We start from the raw sequence: 18,212 nt of genomic DNA, 5'->3' as shown, positions 1-18,212 counted from the left end.
AAAGCTTCTCAGAATGAGGCCATCAGCAGTTGAATTTTCATCAACTAAAATAACTCAAATGTTAAAAACCTAAAGTGGAAACTTTGTATGGATGTTTCCACTGTGTCACTTTGACATCATTTAGTAGTTGCCACTTTCTCAACTGAAGAACCGTCCCTGGTGCATTCAAAGACAGTCTGGTTTACAAAACTGAGCAAATTGTGAACTCTGAGTTCAGAGTAGTGTTTTGCTTTAGCTTATCTGTTAGAAACCATCTTATTCTGCAAACAATGCTCTGAATGTTCTTTGCTGAGGTGAGATACTAACTACTACATAACCCCACTTAAAAAACATCTTTTAAAATAGCTAAAACAATTAAAAAGAAACATCAAAAACACAGAATGTTCATGTTTTTCTGTTTTATTGCAATATAAATGAGTCAGCTTTATTTTAGCATAATACATCTTGATCTCAGATTATATGTAAAGGTTTTTTAATGCTATAAACAAAATACAAGAGCAATACCTACACCTGTTAAACAAGAGCATTGTTTGGGATGCAGTTGCCATAGCAAGTGTCAGAAAATAAAGTTGAGTTGCTACAGTATTTATCTTGAGACACTTTTTGCATCACACAAAGTCAAGATACTTCCACCCTGACCCTCAAGAACGAACAAACTATTCACAATAACAGTACAACTTTACACACTCCATAAATACAGAGTGTGTCTGTCTAGACACCTGCTAGAGTAATGAGTATGAAAATGTTAAGAACTGGTTCAAAGCACCATATTACCGATAATAGCAAAATAATGAGGGATCATCCTGCCTGTGGAGTGAGTGAATTTGTAATTCCCATAAAACCCATCACAACTACATATTTTATCACTAAGAAAACTTAATAAAGAACTTTAAAATAAACTATATCCAATATACACAAACAATTATGTGGAAGCTCACATCAGCTATATGCTTGGTAGACATCAGTAAGTACACAAGTATTCAAGTGGAAGCAGAGAATTCTGCAAAGGCAGAGAAAACTAAAAGCAGATAGATTACCAACATATAACAGCTGAAGCCAGCTCTAATGAGGTCCTGACAAAACAAAGGAGGAAGAACATTATTTGCTTATATCCACAGACTGCAAGATGTCCCTGCCTGCAGGAGAGCCTCTCAATTTTCCCAAGAACACTGGAGTCGCTAAAAAGATGATTGTAAAGAGTACTAAACTCTTCTTGCACACTCCACATTGTGAATACAGTGAAATGACGCTGTGAATCTGAAGTGTAAGCTTATATTCATTTAAACTACTTGACTTATGTTTCTTCATTTTTTCCTACAATACATCTTGATAGGAACACTACTTACTCTTCAGTATGTGACCCAGGACCCACTTAGAAAGCTCATTTCATCCTCATTCTTCTCAGCCTTGTGTTGTTTCAGGAACACAGCTATTTAAGGATATTCTGGGGTGCACAAAGTTAAGGTTGAACCTTTATATCCCAGCCTGAAGCCCGGATACAGTGGCCCTGAGAATTCTGTGTTGAATGTGTGGAGGTGAGTCATAGACTGCGATGATACGGCATAAAAAGACAGAGTGCCGGCTGACCAATCTAAGAACACACCAACCCTCTTTGTGTCGAAGTAGGGGACTGACATGTCTGCATCACTCTTATTGTACCAGGCCGTGTATTTGCCTTTAAGGTAGCGCAGACTCCAGGATTTCTCATTGTAGCCAAGAACAGATTCATTACCTTTTTCCTTCCTGCTGATTTCTTTATAAGCTACTCCTACACCGATCCAGTCCCCACTCCACTCTACTTCCCAGTAACAGCGATCCTGCAGGCCCTCTTTACAAAGCACTTGTCCCCAGTCTGAAAATCTGTCCGGGTTGTCGAGGTATGGAAGAGCACTTTCCATTCGAGTGATTTTTTTGTTGTTCTCGGAGAAGGACAAATGTGCGTCGGCTGTGTTCAGCTCCATAGTCAGCTCACATGCATCTATAAACAGGAAGTGATATAAAAATGTAATTTTCCCCAAACTTTTCCGTTATGTCCTTATATGAAGATGAAGACTTACATTTCTTCAAAGCTGATTTTAAGTAGCACTCTCCGTTGCCTTTTAAGCTATGGAAACAAAAAATTTTTCTTTTTCAGCACAAAAAAAAGTCTCAAATAAAACCAACTTGTGATCTTTAATTTAAAGTTATACCTAACAGTGAGGTGTTCGTTATCCTTCTGTAAAGAGGACAGCAGCTCCATGCCATCTTGCCCTGGATGATTGTAACTCAGATCCAGTTCCTTTAAATGACCAGGGTTGGTCCGCACAGCTGCAGCCAGAAAGCCACAACCAGCCTCTGTGATCCCGCAGAACTGCAGCCTGAAGTCACAGCGTAAAGCAATCATACCATTAATTACATCATTCTAATTGTAATACTAAACAGTACCCAGGAGTAGAACTGACTATGTGTTTAATGGATCTCATCTGTGGATTGTCATATATTTAACCTGCACCAGTCCATTTATACAAACCTCAGTGTTTCCAGCTGGCATGTGGGACTTCCCAATCCGCTGGACAGCAGTTTCACTCCTGCATCTTGCAGATCATTGTCACTCAAGTCCAGCTCTTTCAGACATGAACTGCTCAAAAGGGATGCAAGTGCTTCACAGCATTTCTCTGTCAGGTTGCATTCTTTAAGCCTTCAAAAGTACAAATATTATCCATTGTCATTAGCAAGTTCTTGCTTACAAGTAAAAGTCATGTATTAAAATTTATGTGAAACATTTGACCTCTTCATGAGATCCCTCTGTACATAGGACAGTATGAGGTAAGTAAGTGCAGAACAGAACATCTTTGTACACACAAGGAAACACCAATCCTAACATGTAGCATGCCAAAAGGATGGAGAGAAACTCGGCTAAAAGACTCTAACAAGCACTGCCATCCAAATGAAACACCTCAGGGCTGCAGAGAATGTCCATGTTTTTAAGAACAGGCTCAAAACTCACCTTTTTAATTTGGCTTTTACTTAGCTTTTATTGTTTTAGAGTGGACATTTTTATTATTTTTATTTATTATTTATTTATTTATTACTATTTTTTAAATTATTTTATTCTATTATTAATTCTATCATTAATTCCTTCTAGTTTTTACTGGTTTTTTTTGTCCCCCTCATCATTTTAAATATATTTTCCAGTGTTCCTCAGAGTGAGACCTCTGCACTGGGGGCTGGGTCGGCCATGTGTGCCGGGGCGCCTTCCATGTTATTGGTCTCTTGTCTGGTGCCCGTGTTGGTGCCCTGGCCGCTGTGGTCCGGCCAACTCCTTGTTCAGACGGCTCCTGGGATAGTGTTTTGGCTCCTCTGTGCTCGGCCACATATTAATCTGACTGTGTGTGTGTGAATATGTATATGTGGTGATGGAGATGGGGATGGGGACAGGGAGCATGGTGGGAAGGGGGTGGGTGGGCTATTCTGTTTAATTCTTTTAAAATCTGTAAAGCACTTTGTGCTACATTTCATTGTATGAAAAGTATAAATAAAGTTTGATTGATTGAGTAACCCTAAACATAACTGCTCATTATTAAGATGTCTGTCTCATCACTGTGGGTCAAAAGCTCAGTGAACTAGCAGTTAAAGAGTAGCAAACAAAAATAAATCCAAACATTGTAAGTCATGTCTTATTTTTTACTGTTTTGTGGACAAAAGTTTTATTCCAGCTCAAAAGCTTTGTGTTCTATGGCTCTGCCTTTGTTTGAAATGAATCATGACGATTCTGGTAGTTTCCATGAAGATGAAGGTCTTATAGTGAAGTATTCACTCTTCCAGTGATATACTATCTTGGGTTCACTTCTTTCTGAATACTTGTTGTTTCTAAGGTGAATTAGGGGGCTATCCCTAAATTCTCCTGCCTCTAACCATCGATAGAGGTGTCCACCATTAACACCAGGCAATATATTGCTGAGGTATTTACCTGCATACACCAAGCATCTGTAAAACTGCTTAGATTCACTTCTTTAGCTTTTACATTTGCACAGTTCCTCATCAGATTTTACTTTACTTATTTCTAGATCAAATGGGCTGCAATCCACTTGTTTTCACTGGAAGTAACATAGTTTTCATTTAGGAGGAGATAATAATTTAAAGATAAATTTACTTTGACACAATAATATCTATCTTGAATCTGACATTTTTAGTAGTAATCCCACATATTTCAGCTTTCTTTTGAGACCACAATTATATATACAGCCATAGGAGCTGTGGAAATATACTTATTTATCGGACAGAAGGCAGAAAAAATAGACCTCGTGAAGAAGAGGTTAAAAAGCAAACCAACGTATCCATCATCACCTAATGATTTTATTAGGATATTGCTCATCTTTACTCACAGTGCCACTTTGGATTCTTTAATCACCGGTAACAGCCTCCGCAAACCCTCCTCAGATCGTGAATAGTTTCGTAGGTCAAACTCATCCAGCGACTCCTGTGACGTCAGCAGAACACAGACCAGAGCGGACCACTGTGACGATGACAGCGTGGTCTCTGGCAAGCTACCAGAGCTCAGGTAAGTCTGGATTTCCTCCAAAAGAGACTGATCATTAAGCTCTGTGAGGCAGTGGAAGAGGTTGATGCACCTTTCTACAGAGGAAGTTTGCTTGATTTTCTCCTTGATGTACTCAGTAATTTCCTCATTTCTTCCTAAGCTGGTCTTTATGGTGGTCAGAACACTTCTCAACAAAGTCTGAGTGGATGTCTGTGAAAGGCCAAGAAGGAAGCGAAGAAAAAGATCAAGGTTGCCATTCTCATTCTGCAAGGCCCTATCCACTGCACTCTTGAGAAGGTCGGTTATTTGACTGTCCCCTTCCTGAACTTGGGTGGTTTCGCGTAGATCCAGCAGGTTTTTATTTGAGGAGACAAATGTGTGAAAAACGTATGCCGCAGCTAAATACTCCTGAACACTGAGATGCACAAAGGAGTAGATCTTCCTCTCCAGATGAAATCCAAAATCAGTCCCTGAGATCTGTGTGAACATTCCTGAATGGATGGCAGTGTCATTGATGTTGAGGTCATACTCATTCAGTTCATTCTCATAGAAGATCATGTTACCCTTCATCAGATGCTCAAAGGCCAGTTTTCCCAGTTTCAAGATCAGCTCTTCATTGACCTGGGATGGTGTATCTGATTCCTCCTCTCCTGCTGAATACTTCTGACTTGTGATCAGTGAGTTGTAAACCAAATAATGGGTGTACATTTGTGTCAGAGTGTTGGGCATTTCGCCTTTTTCGTCATCCTCTCTTTCCTTTCTTTCCATTTCTGTCAAAATCCTTTGTAGAACAGTGGCAGATATCCAGCTAAAAACTGGGATGTGACACATGATGTGGAGGCTCCTGGTCGATTTTACATGAGATATGACTTTACTGGCCATGTCCTGGTCCGAGATCTTTTTTCTGAAGTACTCTTCCTTTTGGGGATCATTGAACCCCCGTATCTCGGTCACACGATCAATGAGGTTGACTGGAATGCGATTTGCAGCTGCAGGTCGGGAAGTAATCCAGATATGTGCAGAAGGCAGCAGGTTCCCTTTGAAGAGATTCGTCAGGAGAACATCTACTGGGACTTGCTCTGAGTCGCAGCAGCATGACCTGTTGTAGTCAAAGTCCAGGGGAAGCCGGCACTCATCAAGACCATCAAATATCAGAATGAGTTTGTATTTGCCAAAATTGGAAATTCCTGAATCTTTTGCCTCAATGAGAAAGTGATGAAGGAGCTCTGTGAGTGTGCAGAGTTGCTTCATCAGATTCAGCTCCCGAAATGGGAGGTTAATTAGAAGTTGAATATCCTGGTTGGCTCTTCCCTCGGCCCATTCCAGATTAAACTTATGCACAGAGATGGTTTTTCCAATGCCAGAAATTCCTTTTGTCAGTGTGGTTCTGATGACTCTGTCTTGTCCACAAACAGGCTTAAAGATGTCTTCACATTTTATTGGCTTGTCTTCTGTCACAGTTGCCCTGGTTTTAGCCTCAATCTGTCTGATCTCATGTTCATTATTGATGGCACCACCAACTCCCTCTGTGATGTAGAGCTCTGTGTAAACCTTGTTGAGAAGTGTCTGGTTTCCATGCTGTGCCACTCCCTCGTAAATGTATTCAAACCTTTTCAATTTCTCTCTGAGTTTACGTTGGCAGACATCAAGCTCACCATAGATGCCTAAATGTGCAAAAACAAAAATATGTTGTATGAGCCACAGTGCTGAAACTTCAAACTAATGCAATACAGCTATGTAAGAGTTTTTAAGTTGTATGTTTTTGAAGGACATATGTCATCCCCATCAGGTTTTAAAATTAAGTAAATACAACTTCAGATTTGTAACAACACATATCATTGTGTTATTAATTTAATAAAAGATAAAATGCATAGGCACTGTATGAATAACTTAAGCATTTTCTGTATGATGTTATCAGTCTTTCACGTCATTGTGGAGGAATTCTAGTTCATTCTTTTTACATACCTCTGTTAAGGTCCTAATACAGTATTTCAATCACATTAAAGTCTGTGTTTGGAATCATTGTCCTGTTGCATGACCCTATTTGTGGTGAAGAAAGACAGCCACATATTTTACTCTCGAATACTTTGGTATACAGAGGAGTTCATGGTCGACTCAAAAGACTACCAGAAGTTCAGGTCACGTGGCTGCAAAACTACCCCAAATCATCACCTCTCCACCTCCATGCTTGACAGTTGACATGAGGGGTTTCAGCTGGCTGTGAAGTGTAATACAATATTACATTGAGTGAAATACTTTGAAATTGTCGCAATGCACATTTGCATCATAGAAACCATGTTTACATTCATAAAACATAAATACAATGTTAATAACACTTTTACTAAGAGCTAAACAACTTTACATTTCAGAAAAAAACTGTACAAAACATGAAACACTTTTACAATCCTTAATGCAAACTTACATGTGCAACTGCAAAACACTTTTCAAAGTTCTACATTGCTGAAACACTTAACAACAAAGCAACTTTACACTGAAGTGAAACACTTTCACAAGTTCAGGAAACACAATTACAAAGATATGAACAGATTTTTCACCAAAATTTGTCACCCATCGGAGTCTATGACTGCAGAGACCGATAGTGTATATTTCTTAGAAGAGGAGCAAAGTCTCGAAAACACTTGTATTGAAGTCTGAGTTCATTACAATGCATGTACAGCAAAGTCACACATTCTGATAGCAATCAGAAATAGTGACCTCTGTCACCCCTTTAGCCTGGACTCTTCTAACATAATGTGACCCTCACATTGCCAAGGTCACAGAGGTCACCACTTCTAAAAGCGATCAGAATGTGTGAAACACTTGTTCATATCTTTGCAATGTTTCATGAACTTGTAAAAGTGTTTCACATCAATGTAAAGTTTGTTGTTAGTAAACGCTGTTTCAGCAATCCTTAATGCAAACTTACATGTGCAACTGCAAAACACTATTCAAAGTTCTGAATACATTGCTGAAACAGCGTTTACTAACAACAAACTTTACATTGATGTGAAACACTTTTACAAGTTCATGAAACATTGCAAAGATATGAACAAGTGTTTCACACATTCTGATCGCTTTTAGAAGTGGTGACCTCTGTGACCTTGGCAATGTGAGGGTCACATTATGTTAGAAGAGTCCAGGCTAAAGGGGTGACAGAGGTCACTATTTCTGATTGCTATCAGAATGTGTGACTTTGCTGTACATGCATTGTAATGAACTCAGACTTCAATACAAGTGTTTTCGAGACTTTGCTCCTCTTCTAAGAAATATACACTATCGGTCTCTGCAGTCATAGACTCCGATGGGTGACAAATTTTGGTGAAAAATCTGTTCATATCTTTGTAATTGTGTTTCCTGAACTTGTGAAAGTGTTTCACTTCAGTGTAAAGTTGCTTTGTTGTTAAGTGTTTCAGCAATGTAGAACTTTGAATAGTGTTTTGCAGTTGCACATGTAAGTTTGCATTAAAGATTGTAAATGTGTTTCATGTTTTGTACAGTTTTTTTCTGAAATGTAAAGTTGTTTAGCTCTTAGTAAAAGTGTTTTTAGGATTGTATTTTTGTTTTGAAAATGTAAACATGGTTTATATGATGTAAATGTGCATTGCGACAATGTAGAAGTGTTTCACTCAATGTAATATTGTTTGAACTTCCCAGCCACTGTAAATAATTTGGTTTTACCAGCAATTAATGTTTACATTTATTTCGTTATTTACTTTGCCACTTGGGAAAATACTGAGCTGGGTGGGTAACACTTAGTTTTTCATACACTGCTTCTCCATTTTAGTTGAGTTAAAGTTAAATAAATACATAGTTTAATTTGTCACATTGTTGTTCCTTTGAAGTTGTACTCATTCATTTTTCACATAACTCTTCCCACAGACATAAAATTTAAAATTAAAACTGTTAATTTCCATTTTCCCATGAATATATAATCTGTACTTTTGTGTTATTTCTTGAAACTTACATTTTTCCAATTCATTGGCAAGTGTCTTTTGTCCTAATTCATTGAGGACATGCAATGTAATCTTCAGAGCCCCCTCGCTGGCATTTGTGTCCATCTTTGTATCTTCAGTAGTGAAACCGTCTTCATCTAGACTTTCCGTCTTCCTCGTCAAAGGTGGTGATAGGTGTGGAAATAGCGTCTTCTTATAACGTTTAATTTCCCTCCTAAGAATAGCCACACCCTGGGATTCCACCAGCTGCAGTGTTTTAAGCAGAATCAATGCAGCTTTTATGTATACATACGCTTAACTAACTTATTCTCCATCATATACATAACCCACCTTGAATACAGCGTTTATATCCATCTCTGCTGATTCCAGGTAATCATTGTGGTCCCTTAAAATGTATATTAAGAACATAATTATATTGTGTAGAAAGTCATACAGTTTAAAAAGCATCATTGGTGGGGATAATTTCTCCAAATAAAGTCTGGACAGCAAACAGAATTTGTGTAATTTTCTGCAGAAAAGTCTTACTCTCATGGACCTCAGAACAACAAGGAAGGAAAGTTTGGATATTTAGATTTGGTTTTTGGTTGGTGGCTTTAGTCCCAACTCAAAGATATTTTAGCTCTTGTTTTTCACTAAACTTCATCACATTTTTTTTCCCGTTTTAGATGATGCATTCTTTAATATGTACACTGATCCTTGGAAAACCTGAGCCAACCATGAAATGCTCATTATACTTTATCCATTCATATGTTTTTAGCCCTTCAGAGTGAAAACGATGACACAGAGATACATAACTCCTAATCTGCTAATGGCACTCTTGGAAGGTAAACAAAGAAACAAGTTTACCAAAAAGTAAGGCAACAGGAATTCAGCCACCATGTTAAGAGGCTTTCAGAGTTGGATAAGCTGTAAATTACTATCTATGACTGAAAACCCAGTACAGACTATCCTTTTTGTACCTGGCAGCATCTTTACTAGTGACATCATGATAAGCCTTAATATAAGAATCACTTGCCGATTCACAGGAGGCAAAAATATTTGAGTTTTCAATATGAAATGACCTGTTACCAGAAATGACCAGTGTTGTCTTGGAGCACTATGTTCTTGAATAAGATTTCAATGTTTTTACAAAGCAGGGGACTTTTCATGCAAACATACAGCAACATTACAACTAAGAAAAATGAATTCACTCTGCAGGCATTCATATTTAAAATCACCTCCAAACATTAAATATGTTAACTGAGCAAGTTCTAGGTACCTGTCTGATGTTTCTTTGGCGAAGTTCTCATGATTGTGCATCGAGGCATCACTTTTCATAGAGACGCAAGACAAGGCAGGAATTTGCCACTTTTTGGCCTCTTCAGAAGTATCCATTTTCCTGGCAATCTTTATTTCCTGTGGAATACAAGTTTATTCTTTTACAAGTAAAAATATGTTAATACAGGCAATAATGATTACACAAAATTACTTTATTATCAAGAAATAAGAACATTTTAAACCCCTCCTGAATACCTGAATCCAAATTTCAACTTATATATCTACAAAATCAGACTAAATCAGGAAATGAAAGGGATGCCTACGTGAGAAAGTAATTCAATTTATTTAGTTTGAGATTATCAATAAAAGAAAATTGTTACTCTTTTAATATAATTAAGATTTAAGTTAATATGAAGTATTATAAGACAACTGAAAAGTAGTGAGGCTGAGATGGTCAAACGGTAGGAAGAAGGCAAACTCAGCAGTCCAGGAACTTCTTTAAGATGAACGTTTTATTTTCAATCCTGTGTCCACACTACAATCCAAAATGATCAACCTGGAAACCAGTCATGCATGTCTCCTCTTTTCCTTCCCTCGCCAGCTTCTTCTTCTTCTTCATTGGGTTAGGCAGACTAGATGCATCTATGGTGTATTGCTGCCATCCACTGGTCAGAGGTGCCACAACAACAACAACAACAAAAAAATAAAGCAGACAGACCTACATCCACTTATATATATTTATCCGATGCAAAAATTCCCCCACTTTCTTGAGTTTATCCCAACTATCCAACTGCAGCAATGTCTGTACACTAAAAACTGTCATGCCAAGCGCTCCCAGCTCTCTAAACATTCTCCGCCTTTGCCAGGTGTATTTCTTGCAATCCATAAGAACGTGTTTAACGGTTTCTGCACAGCCACAGTCAAATTTACCATCTGGATGCTTTCCTACCAAGGCCAGCCCACTCCTAAGTCCACAGTGACCAAGCCTCAACCTTGTCAGGACTACAGAATCACTCCACTTGTCAATAACCCAGCTGATAGTGGTCCTCAACTTCTGTACTTCAAAATAAGCCCTGCCTCTTCCTTCCTCCTCCCACAACCTTTGCCACTTCTCACGCAGAAACCTAGTGATAAGCAACTTATACTCTGAGGACCCATATTGTAAAGAAAATCCTACACTTTCATCTCCCAGTGCTTCTTTTGCCAAATGGTCAGCGCATTCATTCCCTGTAATCCCCACATGCGCCGTTACCCACAGAAACCCCACCTCACACCCTGCTCGATTTACTCTGTACAGCAATAGGCAAATTTCCAAAAGTATGTCAGACCTGGTCTTAAAGTTCTGGTCCTGAATTGCAAGAAACGCTGAAGCCAAGTCTCTACAGATGACCGATATCATTGTCGATGTTCCTGAACCCAACAGACTGCCCTTAAAATCGCGATCAACTCTGCTGTAAACACAGACATACAATCAGGGAGTCTGACCCCCTTTCCAACACCTTTTCCAGGTATAAATAAACTAAAAGCTGTTCTATTACTTGCTGGATCCTTCGATCCATCCGTAAAAATCTGCAAATGCCCCTTCCAGCACCGCTCCAGCCGTGAACGAGTCAGTTCTACCACATCCCTTGAAGTACCTCTCCTGCCACTATGGAGCAGATGCAAATCAACAACAGGAGCTGGCACCAGCCATGATGGAACAGCAGACCAGCAGACTGGAGAACACATCCAGATCACCAACACCTGCTTCCTTAGCAACACTCTTCAGCTGCCCTCCAAAGTTAGTACGGACTTTCTTAGCAGGACCCAGGAACTCCCAGTGCTGACTCCACAGAGATTTAACCGGATCAGTCTCATCCCGTCCACTGCATTTCACAAGATACTGTAAACCTAACTGACACCTTCTAAGGCTCAACGGGAATTCTCCCAGTTCCACCAACAGTGCTGAAATCGGTGTGGTAATAAAAGCTCCGCTGCACACTCTCAAAGCCTTCAACTGAATTACATCCAGCTCTTTCAACACAGACGGAGCAGCCGACCCATAAGCTGCACAGCCATAATCTAAGACAGACCTGATACTGGCCCTGTATATCATCAACAGCACCTCAGTACTAGCTCCCCAGTCAGACCCTGCAAGACACTGAAGGACATTAATAATCCTTCCACACTTCACACAAATTTTCTCAACGTGTGTTTTCCAAGTCAATCTCTCATCAAGCCACATCCCCAGAAATGTGAACTGTTTAACTCTCTCAGGATTCATGCCATAAATCCTCAAACCTACATCCCGAACAGACCTATGCCCAGACACCATGAACTTAGACTTGTCAGTAGAGATCTTAAAACCCCAATCATCCGCCCAAGCATAGATGTTCTCCAAAGCTCCCTGAACTTGCCCCATAACATATTTCAGATTTCTACCCCTCTGTCAGATGGCACCATCATCAGCAAATAAAGACAACCCAAACCCTGTCCCTACACCACTGAACCTACCATTTATCAGGACATTAAACAACACAGGGCTAATAACACTCCCTTGGGGGGTACCATTTTCAACCTCTACCTCCACAGAGAGCACCTGTCCCAACCTCACTTGTATTATTCTATTACTCAAAAAATCCTTGATCCAATTAAACATCCTCCCACGAATCCGAGCATCGAACAGGGCAATCAACAGCCCGTCCCTCCACAGCATGTCATAAGCCTTCTGAATATCCAAGACACCAACAACCCTCTCTGTTGGCCATAGCTCTTCTAATATCCACATCCAGCCTCAAGACAGAATTTGACCATTCAGTCAGTCAGTCAGCCTACTCCCCCACAACTCACTATAAGCAATCAGATTCCCCACCCAAACAAATGGACCACTAATTTCAACCATAATATCCATGAAATAACTCCTCTCCAATGAAACACAAGGATTATACACATTAACAAGGGTAACCTTCCCTTTTTGTCATCCACAGTTCCACTACCACACATTCAATCGCTACCCCAACATCAATTCTACGATACTGAATCCCTCTCCTAATAAAGGTTGCACAACCTCCACCAGAAGCACCCTCCCGATCTCTTCTCTCATAATCATACCCCGGAATAACAAAATCCAACCTCGGCTTCAACCAGGTTTCATCAATGCAAATTATATCAGGTTTAGTCAGTAATTCACCCAAAAAAAAAAACACTTAAATTCCTGACCATTCGCTATAAGACCTCTAGCATTCCATTGCAGCAAAAACAACATACGGCTAATGTCGAGCCTATCCTGCACCCCAACTCCACCCAACACCACTTCTCCATCTGCATCATCCCAGGGAGCCTAACTATCACAGGCCCCAAGACCTACCCGGTCTTGGGAATAAGTAAAACTCCAGACATCCTCAGGAGGGACGTCCCTAAAACCAAGCAATCGTTCAGCAGCCGAAGTAATTTCTCGCGCCACATCGGATTTCCTCTTTGCCACCATCTTTACTTTCCACAATGCTTCAACCATGAACACCAAGAAGTAGCAAATATTTTCAACAGGTCACAAGTACCTGGTCTAGTACAGGTCTGCCCGGATCCCCCCGCACCTTCCACATGCCGCACTGCTTCAGCATAGGAGATATTATTCCCTTTCCTAACTCTGTCAATGTTCTCTGCCTTAACATAATGCGGGCACCCTTTAAAAGAAGCTGGATGATCCCCCCCCCCACAATTACAACACCGCACTGGTTCTACGCAATCTCTCCCATCATGATTTTTACCACACCTTCTCCATCTAAGCTGCCCTCTACATGCAGTCGCCAAATGGTTCATACGCCCTGACAATATAACTCATGAACCCAAGCTGAACCTTAGCAGGTAAAACACCATCAAGAAAAGTAAGGAGGGCCGGCGAGGAGCCTCCCCCACTCATAGTGTTGCCCATACGCTTCACCCCAATCACATTCTTCTCCTTCAGGCCAACTAATAGCTCCTGGTCAGACACCTCCACTGACACACCATAAATCACCCCCTTAATCCCTATCTGGATCCGTGGTTTAGAGACCTCAACACCCTTACCTAGCAGGCTCGTGATCCTCAGTGCCCTGATTTGCTGCACAGCCGTCTTGCTTATCATAGCCAGTACCCCATTTCTCATAACATAAACATTCAGCAAGTCACCAAGCTCTTTTTTCAGTTCTTTCGCCAACTTAAGGGGGTTAACAGCACAGAACCCAGAACCCCCAGACAGTTAAACAAACACCCGGAACCCCTCCTCCGTGCCCTGCTCGTCCCTCCGTAGTTTAGCATGGCCAGCATCATCAGCATCACTTTCCTGCGAATTATCCGCACACGTCTTCCATTTATGCTTCCTCTTGCCAATTTTACTCCATCCCTCCTCATCAAGTTCACCACCCCTAGTCATGGGCAGAACCACACTCCAGTCAGTCAAGCTGTCTGTCCTGCGGCTCAACAACCGACTGAAAGTCCATCTTGAGACCTCCCTTGCCAGCTCCCAAAACTGACTACGTATATACAAAATTGAAAACACACCTGTTCTGATTTAGACTAAACCATTTACCCCAAAATCCATACACCCATAAACCTTATTTTACACAAACATAAAAAAAACTAATCGAACTCAAACAAACCCTACCTACAAGAAAAGAATACCAGCTCTAAGACATTAATTAAAAATAAATCAGACATTCAAATAAAGAAATGACAAAACTTGGTTTTACCCAATGATCTAATCTGTGAAATCACCCACACCTGTAGTTATGAAGTGCTGGGTTGGCCACTCCCAAACACCTATCCCGCAAGGTGGGTCCAGACAAAGAACATGTTAAATATGAGCATACTGACAAATGCAACACAATACCAACACAAACAACCCGGGATAGTAAGTGTACCAAGGTTACATGGCAACTGAAAAGGAATAAGTAAAGTTTAAACAAATGGTAAATGGTCTGTATTTATATAGCACTTTACTGTACCTGGAATGATACCCAAAGCACTTTAAATTATACATCACATTCACACACTGATGGCAGAAGCTGACATACAAGACGGTATTCACACACTGATGGCAGAAGCTGACATACAAGACGGTAACCACAACTCATCAGGAACAATTTGATGTTTGGTGTTCGGGACACCTTGGCATTAGCTCGACAGGCCAAGGATCGAACCGGCAACCCTCACACTACAAGACAACCACTCTACCCACTGAGCCACGCCGCCCCCAAATATGAAATTAAGGTTAATATAAGAGAGAAGTGGTGAACAGCTACAAACTCAGCCACTTTGTCACAACAATAATTAAATTAAATTAAATTAAATCAAATTAAATATATGCAAATTATGACAATAGGAAATGACTGGTTGTTGCATAGAAGCAGCAGAATTTCTGTATAAATCCAAATGAGCTGAAAGGAAAACTAACACAGAGCCTTTTAGAAACTTCTAAATCATATTGAGAAAATCCTAAAAACACACCAGCTGGGATTGTAACGTACAAACTGGTAGAATGACTGTGCTCTCTGTTAATGTTAGTCCTTGTGTACATCAAATACCATCTCTATGTCCATGTCATGATTGAAACACATACTGCTCACTGGCCAGCTTGTGTTTTGTGGTGCTTTGATGCATGCATATGTGGACTCCTACCTGCATGTTTTTACATACTACTTTTTTCTTTTTTTGTGAGTGTGTCTTGCTTTGTACAGATATTAATAATGTAATAATAACACCTTTTGTTCAGTTTTATCTTGTTGATTATTATTTTCAGAATTTTAGATTGATGGATATCAGACATCACACTTCACAACTTTGTGTTCTGGCCAGGAGCTTCATGTGACAGCTGTGTTTTGCTTCACAGCACCATGTCACACACCAGCACTTGCTTTTTTGACTGTGCACCATGGCTGATTTAGCAAAGAACCCCAAAAGAACATTATCAGAGGAGGCAAGAAAAGAAAGAGAGTCAGTGACAGAGCAAGAGATAAGACAAGAGTCAGCTTCAGACTTACTTTTACAGGCTGGAGAGATCTCAGAAGAGACAGGAACCAAGACCAATCCCGAATTATCCTTCATTAGGGGCGCCTAAGAATAAAACACTGCCAAAGTTCAGTAGTGTTAATAAAAATAGTTTAGTTTATTTATCACTACACAAGATAAGACTGTTAAAAAAAAAAAACAAAAAAAAAACAAACAAAAAAAAAACATCTAAAGCTTCTCGAAGTTGCAAAGACAAAACCATTTAAACAAAAAACATGACCTTCAGTTTTTCTGACACATCAAAACGAGAGTGTAGGAGAACTTTATCGCTCCCAGTAATGTGTTGCATGTTTATTCCGCTGGAAAGGATGTTAGCATGCTGGCAGAAATTAGCTAAAACTGTTACCAGAAGTAAAATATTATCATCATAAACAATTTAGAAACTGTTGTAGAAGACATTACCAAGAGTCTGGGATGAGTAAAAGTATATAAGGTTTATTACAGGAGAAGTATAAAATACAGGCAATACTTTCAAGTTCCAGAGCTGTCTTGCTGACCCCAGAAGCCGACAAGAGGACTCTGCCTTGCTACATTTTAGGAATCAGTTTTATTCAACCTGATTCAAGCTGAAGGCCAGTCTCTAAACTGATAAAAGGAAAGGAGAGACTGTAATGTGCCGTTCTCTTATTGTCTCGCCCAAACAGGCTGCTATTTTCTAAACAACTGTTCGTATCTAGCAGCTGCCCATCAGTCTCAACTTTTCCCCATATCACGAAACTGGAAAAAAAGTGGTCAACCTGACCTCACACAAGAACACAACAGGAGAATAATAACTTCAATGTTCTATATAAGGAAAATACACATTATGAAATGCAATTGAGGGTAATAAATATATCGTATGAATAAAAGAATGATTACATTTGTGATTGTTATACTGTATGAGTAAATATGATCAATTACCATATGCACTAAAATAACTTCCACAAAACTAAAAGTTTTAACACCTTTATCAAATAAATGCAGCATTGCAGCAGAATGTTGACTTGTGTTGAATATTCAAAAGTTTTTTTTTCATTTGTTTATCTATTTTTTTCTTATTTAATTGACAATCAACAATCCAATCCAACTTCATTTATAGAGCACTTTTAAAATCACTTAGTTGACCTAAGTGCTGTACACAGCCTTAGGCTTAACAACTATTACAAATATCATACTAAACAGTAAAAAGTAAATATATACTATAAAAGCGATAAAATGACAAGTAACAGTAACACACAATAAAACAATAAAATAGAATAAAATAAAACTTGAAAAAAGTCAACAACTCAAGCTGTGTTAAAGACTAATAAAAAAAGTCTTAAGAGAGGATTTAAAAACAGAAAGAGACCCAGCCTGTCTGCAGGGCCAGTGCATTCCAAAGTTTGGAGCGCCAACAACTGAAAAGGAGCTGTCCCCTCTGGATTTCATCTTAGATTTTGGGACAGCTAACAGGGAGTGATGTGACGACCTAAAAGAGCGGGCAGGGGTGAAGGACTGGAGCAGGCCGGACAGATACTGTGGGGTGTGTTTGTGTATGTGTGTGTGTGTGTGTGAGGAGAGAGAAAGAGAGAGAAAGACTTCATTTTTAAATCCGGAAGTATGTAACCGCCACGTAGTATCACGTTTTTAATGTCCTATTTTTATTTATTTAGTTTGGGTGACAGCTCCACGCTTAAATTGTAATTGTAATATTGTAATTGTAATATTCTGGTATTCTGGTTGGCGCAGGTTTTTAGGTTTTTATAAAAACGAAAGGTCCTCTTCATCCTCCATCGTTACAAACTCCTTCACGAAAATAGCGTTGCATCTACTGAAAGTCAACTACACAAACTTGAGTAAATTCAGCTTTTCTGTAAAAGTACTTAGGCCAAGATTTTAAAACAAACCTACCTGCTTGGAGGTTTCTAACCAGCCTAACTTGCGTGCAGTGAACGTGCGACATCCAACAGTACCCAACTGCAGTTAAGATGGCGTTCTTTAGGGGGAGCTCAAAAAATCTTTTTTTTTATGTTATAGCACCTCCTTCCATGTTTCTTTAACCTGGAACCTCCTTATAACTTCCTTAAGCTCTCATAACCCTCAACTTTTGCACAATTCTCCTGTAGGAGGGTGCTATAATTTAATCAATGCTTTATTCCAATTCATCCTATTGTTTATTATACTTTATGTGAATTTCTATCATCAACACAATATGTTTCTATCTGTTGATTTGACAATTGTAGCATAGCAATGGTTGTGGAGAAATATTCTCGGGGTTCATCGTCTCTAGCTTAACTTTGTTGTTTCAGTTGTATAGGAACTGGAGTGGGCAGACTTAACAGAGACTGTTTCTCCATGAGATCATGCTGTATCAAAGCAATTTAATAACCAGCACAATGCAGGAATTCACTGGTTACACTTGACCTGGTTAAAGTTCATCTGAAACGTGATCCCAGCTTTCGGTCAGATATCTTGTGCTTTAATAAGGCAAAGATGGAGTG

The 18,212-nt window shown here is 39.6% G+C and overlaps 1 protein-coding gene across 2 annotated transcripts; it reads right to left on the bottom strand.

The window, feature by feature from the left end:
- Window positions 1–389: 389 nt before the first annotated feature.
- On the bottom strand, window positions 390–17,696 carry LOC121648205 (NLR family CARD domain-containing protein 3-like). 2 transcript variants are annotated; one of them, XM_041998206.1, is made up of 10 exons: window positions 17,623–17,696; window positions 15,726–15,812; window positions 9,731–9,867; window positions 8,803–8,857; window positions 8,484–8,718; window positions 4,365–6,183; window positions 2,510–2,677; window positions 2,190–2,357; window positions 2,058–2,104; window positions 390–1,978 (listed from the first exon to the last, which is right to left on the bottom strand). In XM_041998206.1, exons 3-10 carry the CDS (start codon window positions 9,844–9,846, stop codon window positions 1,434–1,436), a joined length of 3,153 nt encoding a protein of 1,050 aa, XP_041854140.1. In that variant the 5' UTR covers window positions 9,847–9,867; window positions 15,726–15,812; window positions 17,623–17,696; the 3' UTR covers window positions 390–1,433. The 2 variants fall into 2 exon arrangements, with proteins under 2 accessions (XP_041854140.1, XP_041854139.1); XM_041998205.1 differs by lacking the exon at window positions 15,726–15,812 and adding an exon at window positions 9,432–9,533 and having other exon boundaries at window positions 17,623–17,691.
- Between the last annotated feature and the right edge of the window lie 516 nt (window positions 17,697–18,212).

Source organism: Melanotaenia boesemani, chromosome 10 (genome assembly GCF_017639745.1).
Source record: "Melanotaenia boesemani isolate fMelBoe1 chromosome 10, fMelBoe1.pri, whole genome shotgun sequence".
Lineage (NCBI taxonomy): Eukaryota > Metazoa > Chordata > Actinopteri > Atheriniformes > Melanotaeniidae > Melanotaenia > Melanotaenia boesemani.
Note: the sequence above shows the minus strand (reverse complement) of the source record. Positions and strands in the feature narration are given on the sequence as shown.

What these genes read in the sequence shown, in the direction of transcription:
- LOC121648205 (XM_041998205.1), bottom strand. Translation starts at nt 9,846, where the DNA reads ATGGATACTTCTGAAGAGGCCAAAAAGTGGCAAATTCCTGCCTTGTCT. An exon ending in GCCAAAGAAACATCAGACAG is followed by an intron (nt 9,534 to 9,730) that starts GTACCTAGAACT and finishes TTCTGGTAACAG; the next exon opens with GTCATTTCATATTGAAAACT. An exon ending in ACTAGTAAAGATGCTGCCAG is followed by an intron (nt 8,858 to 9,431) that starts GTACAAAAAGGA and finishes ATACATTTTAAG; the next exon opens with GGACCACAATGATTACCTGG.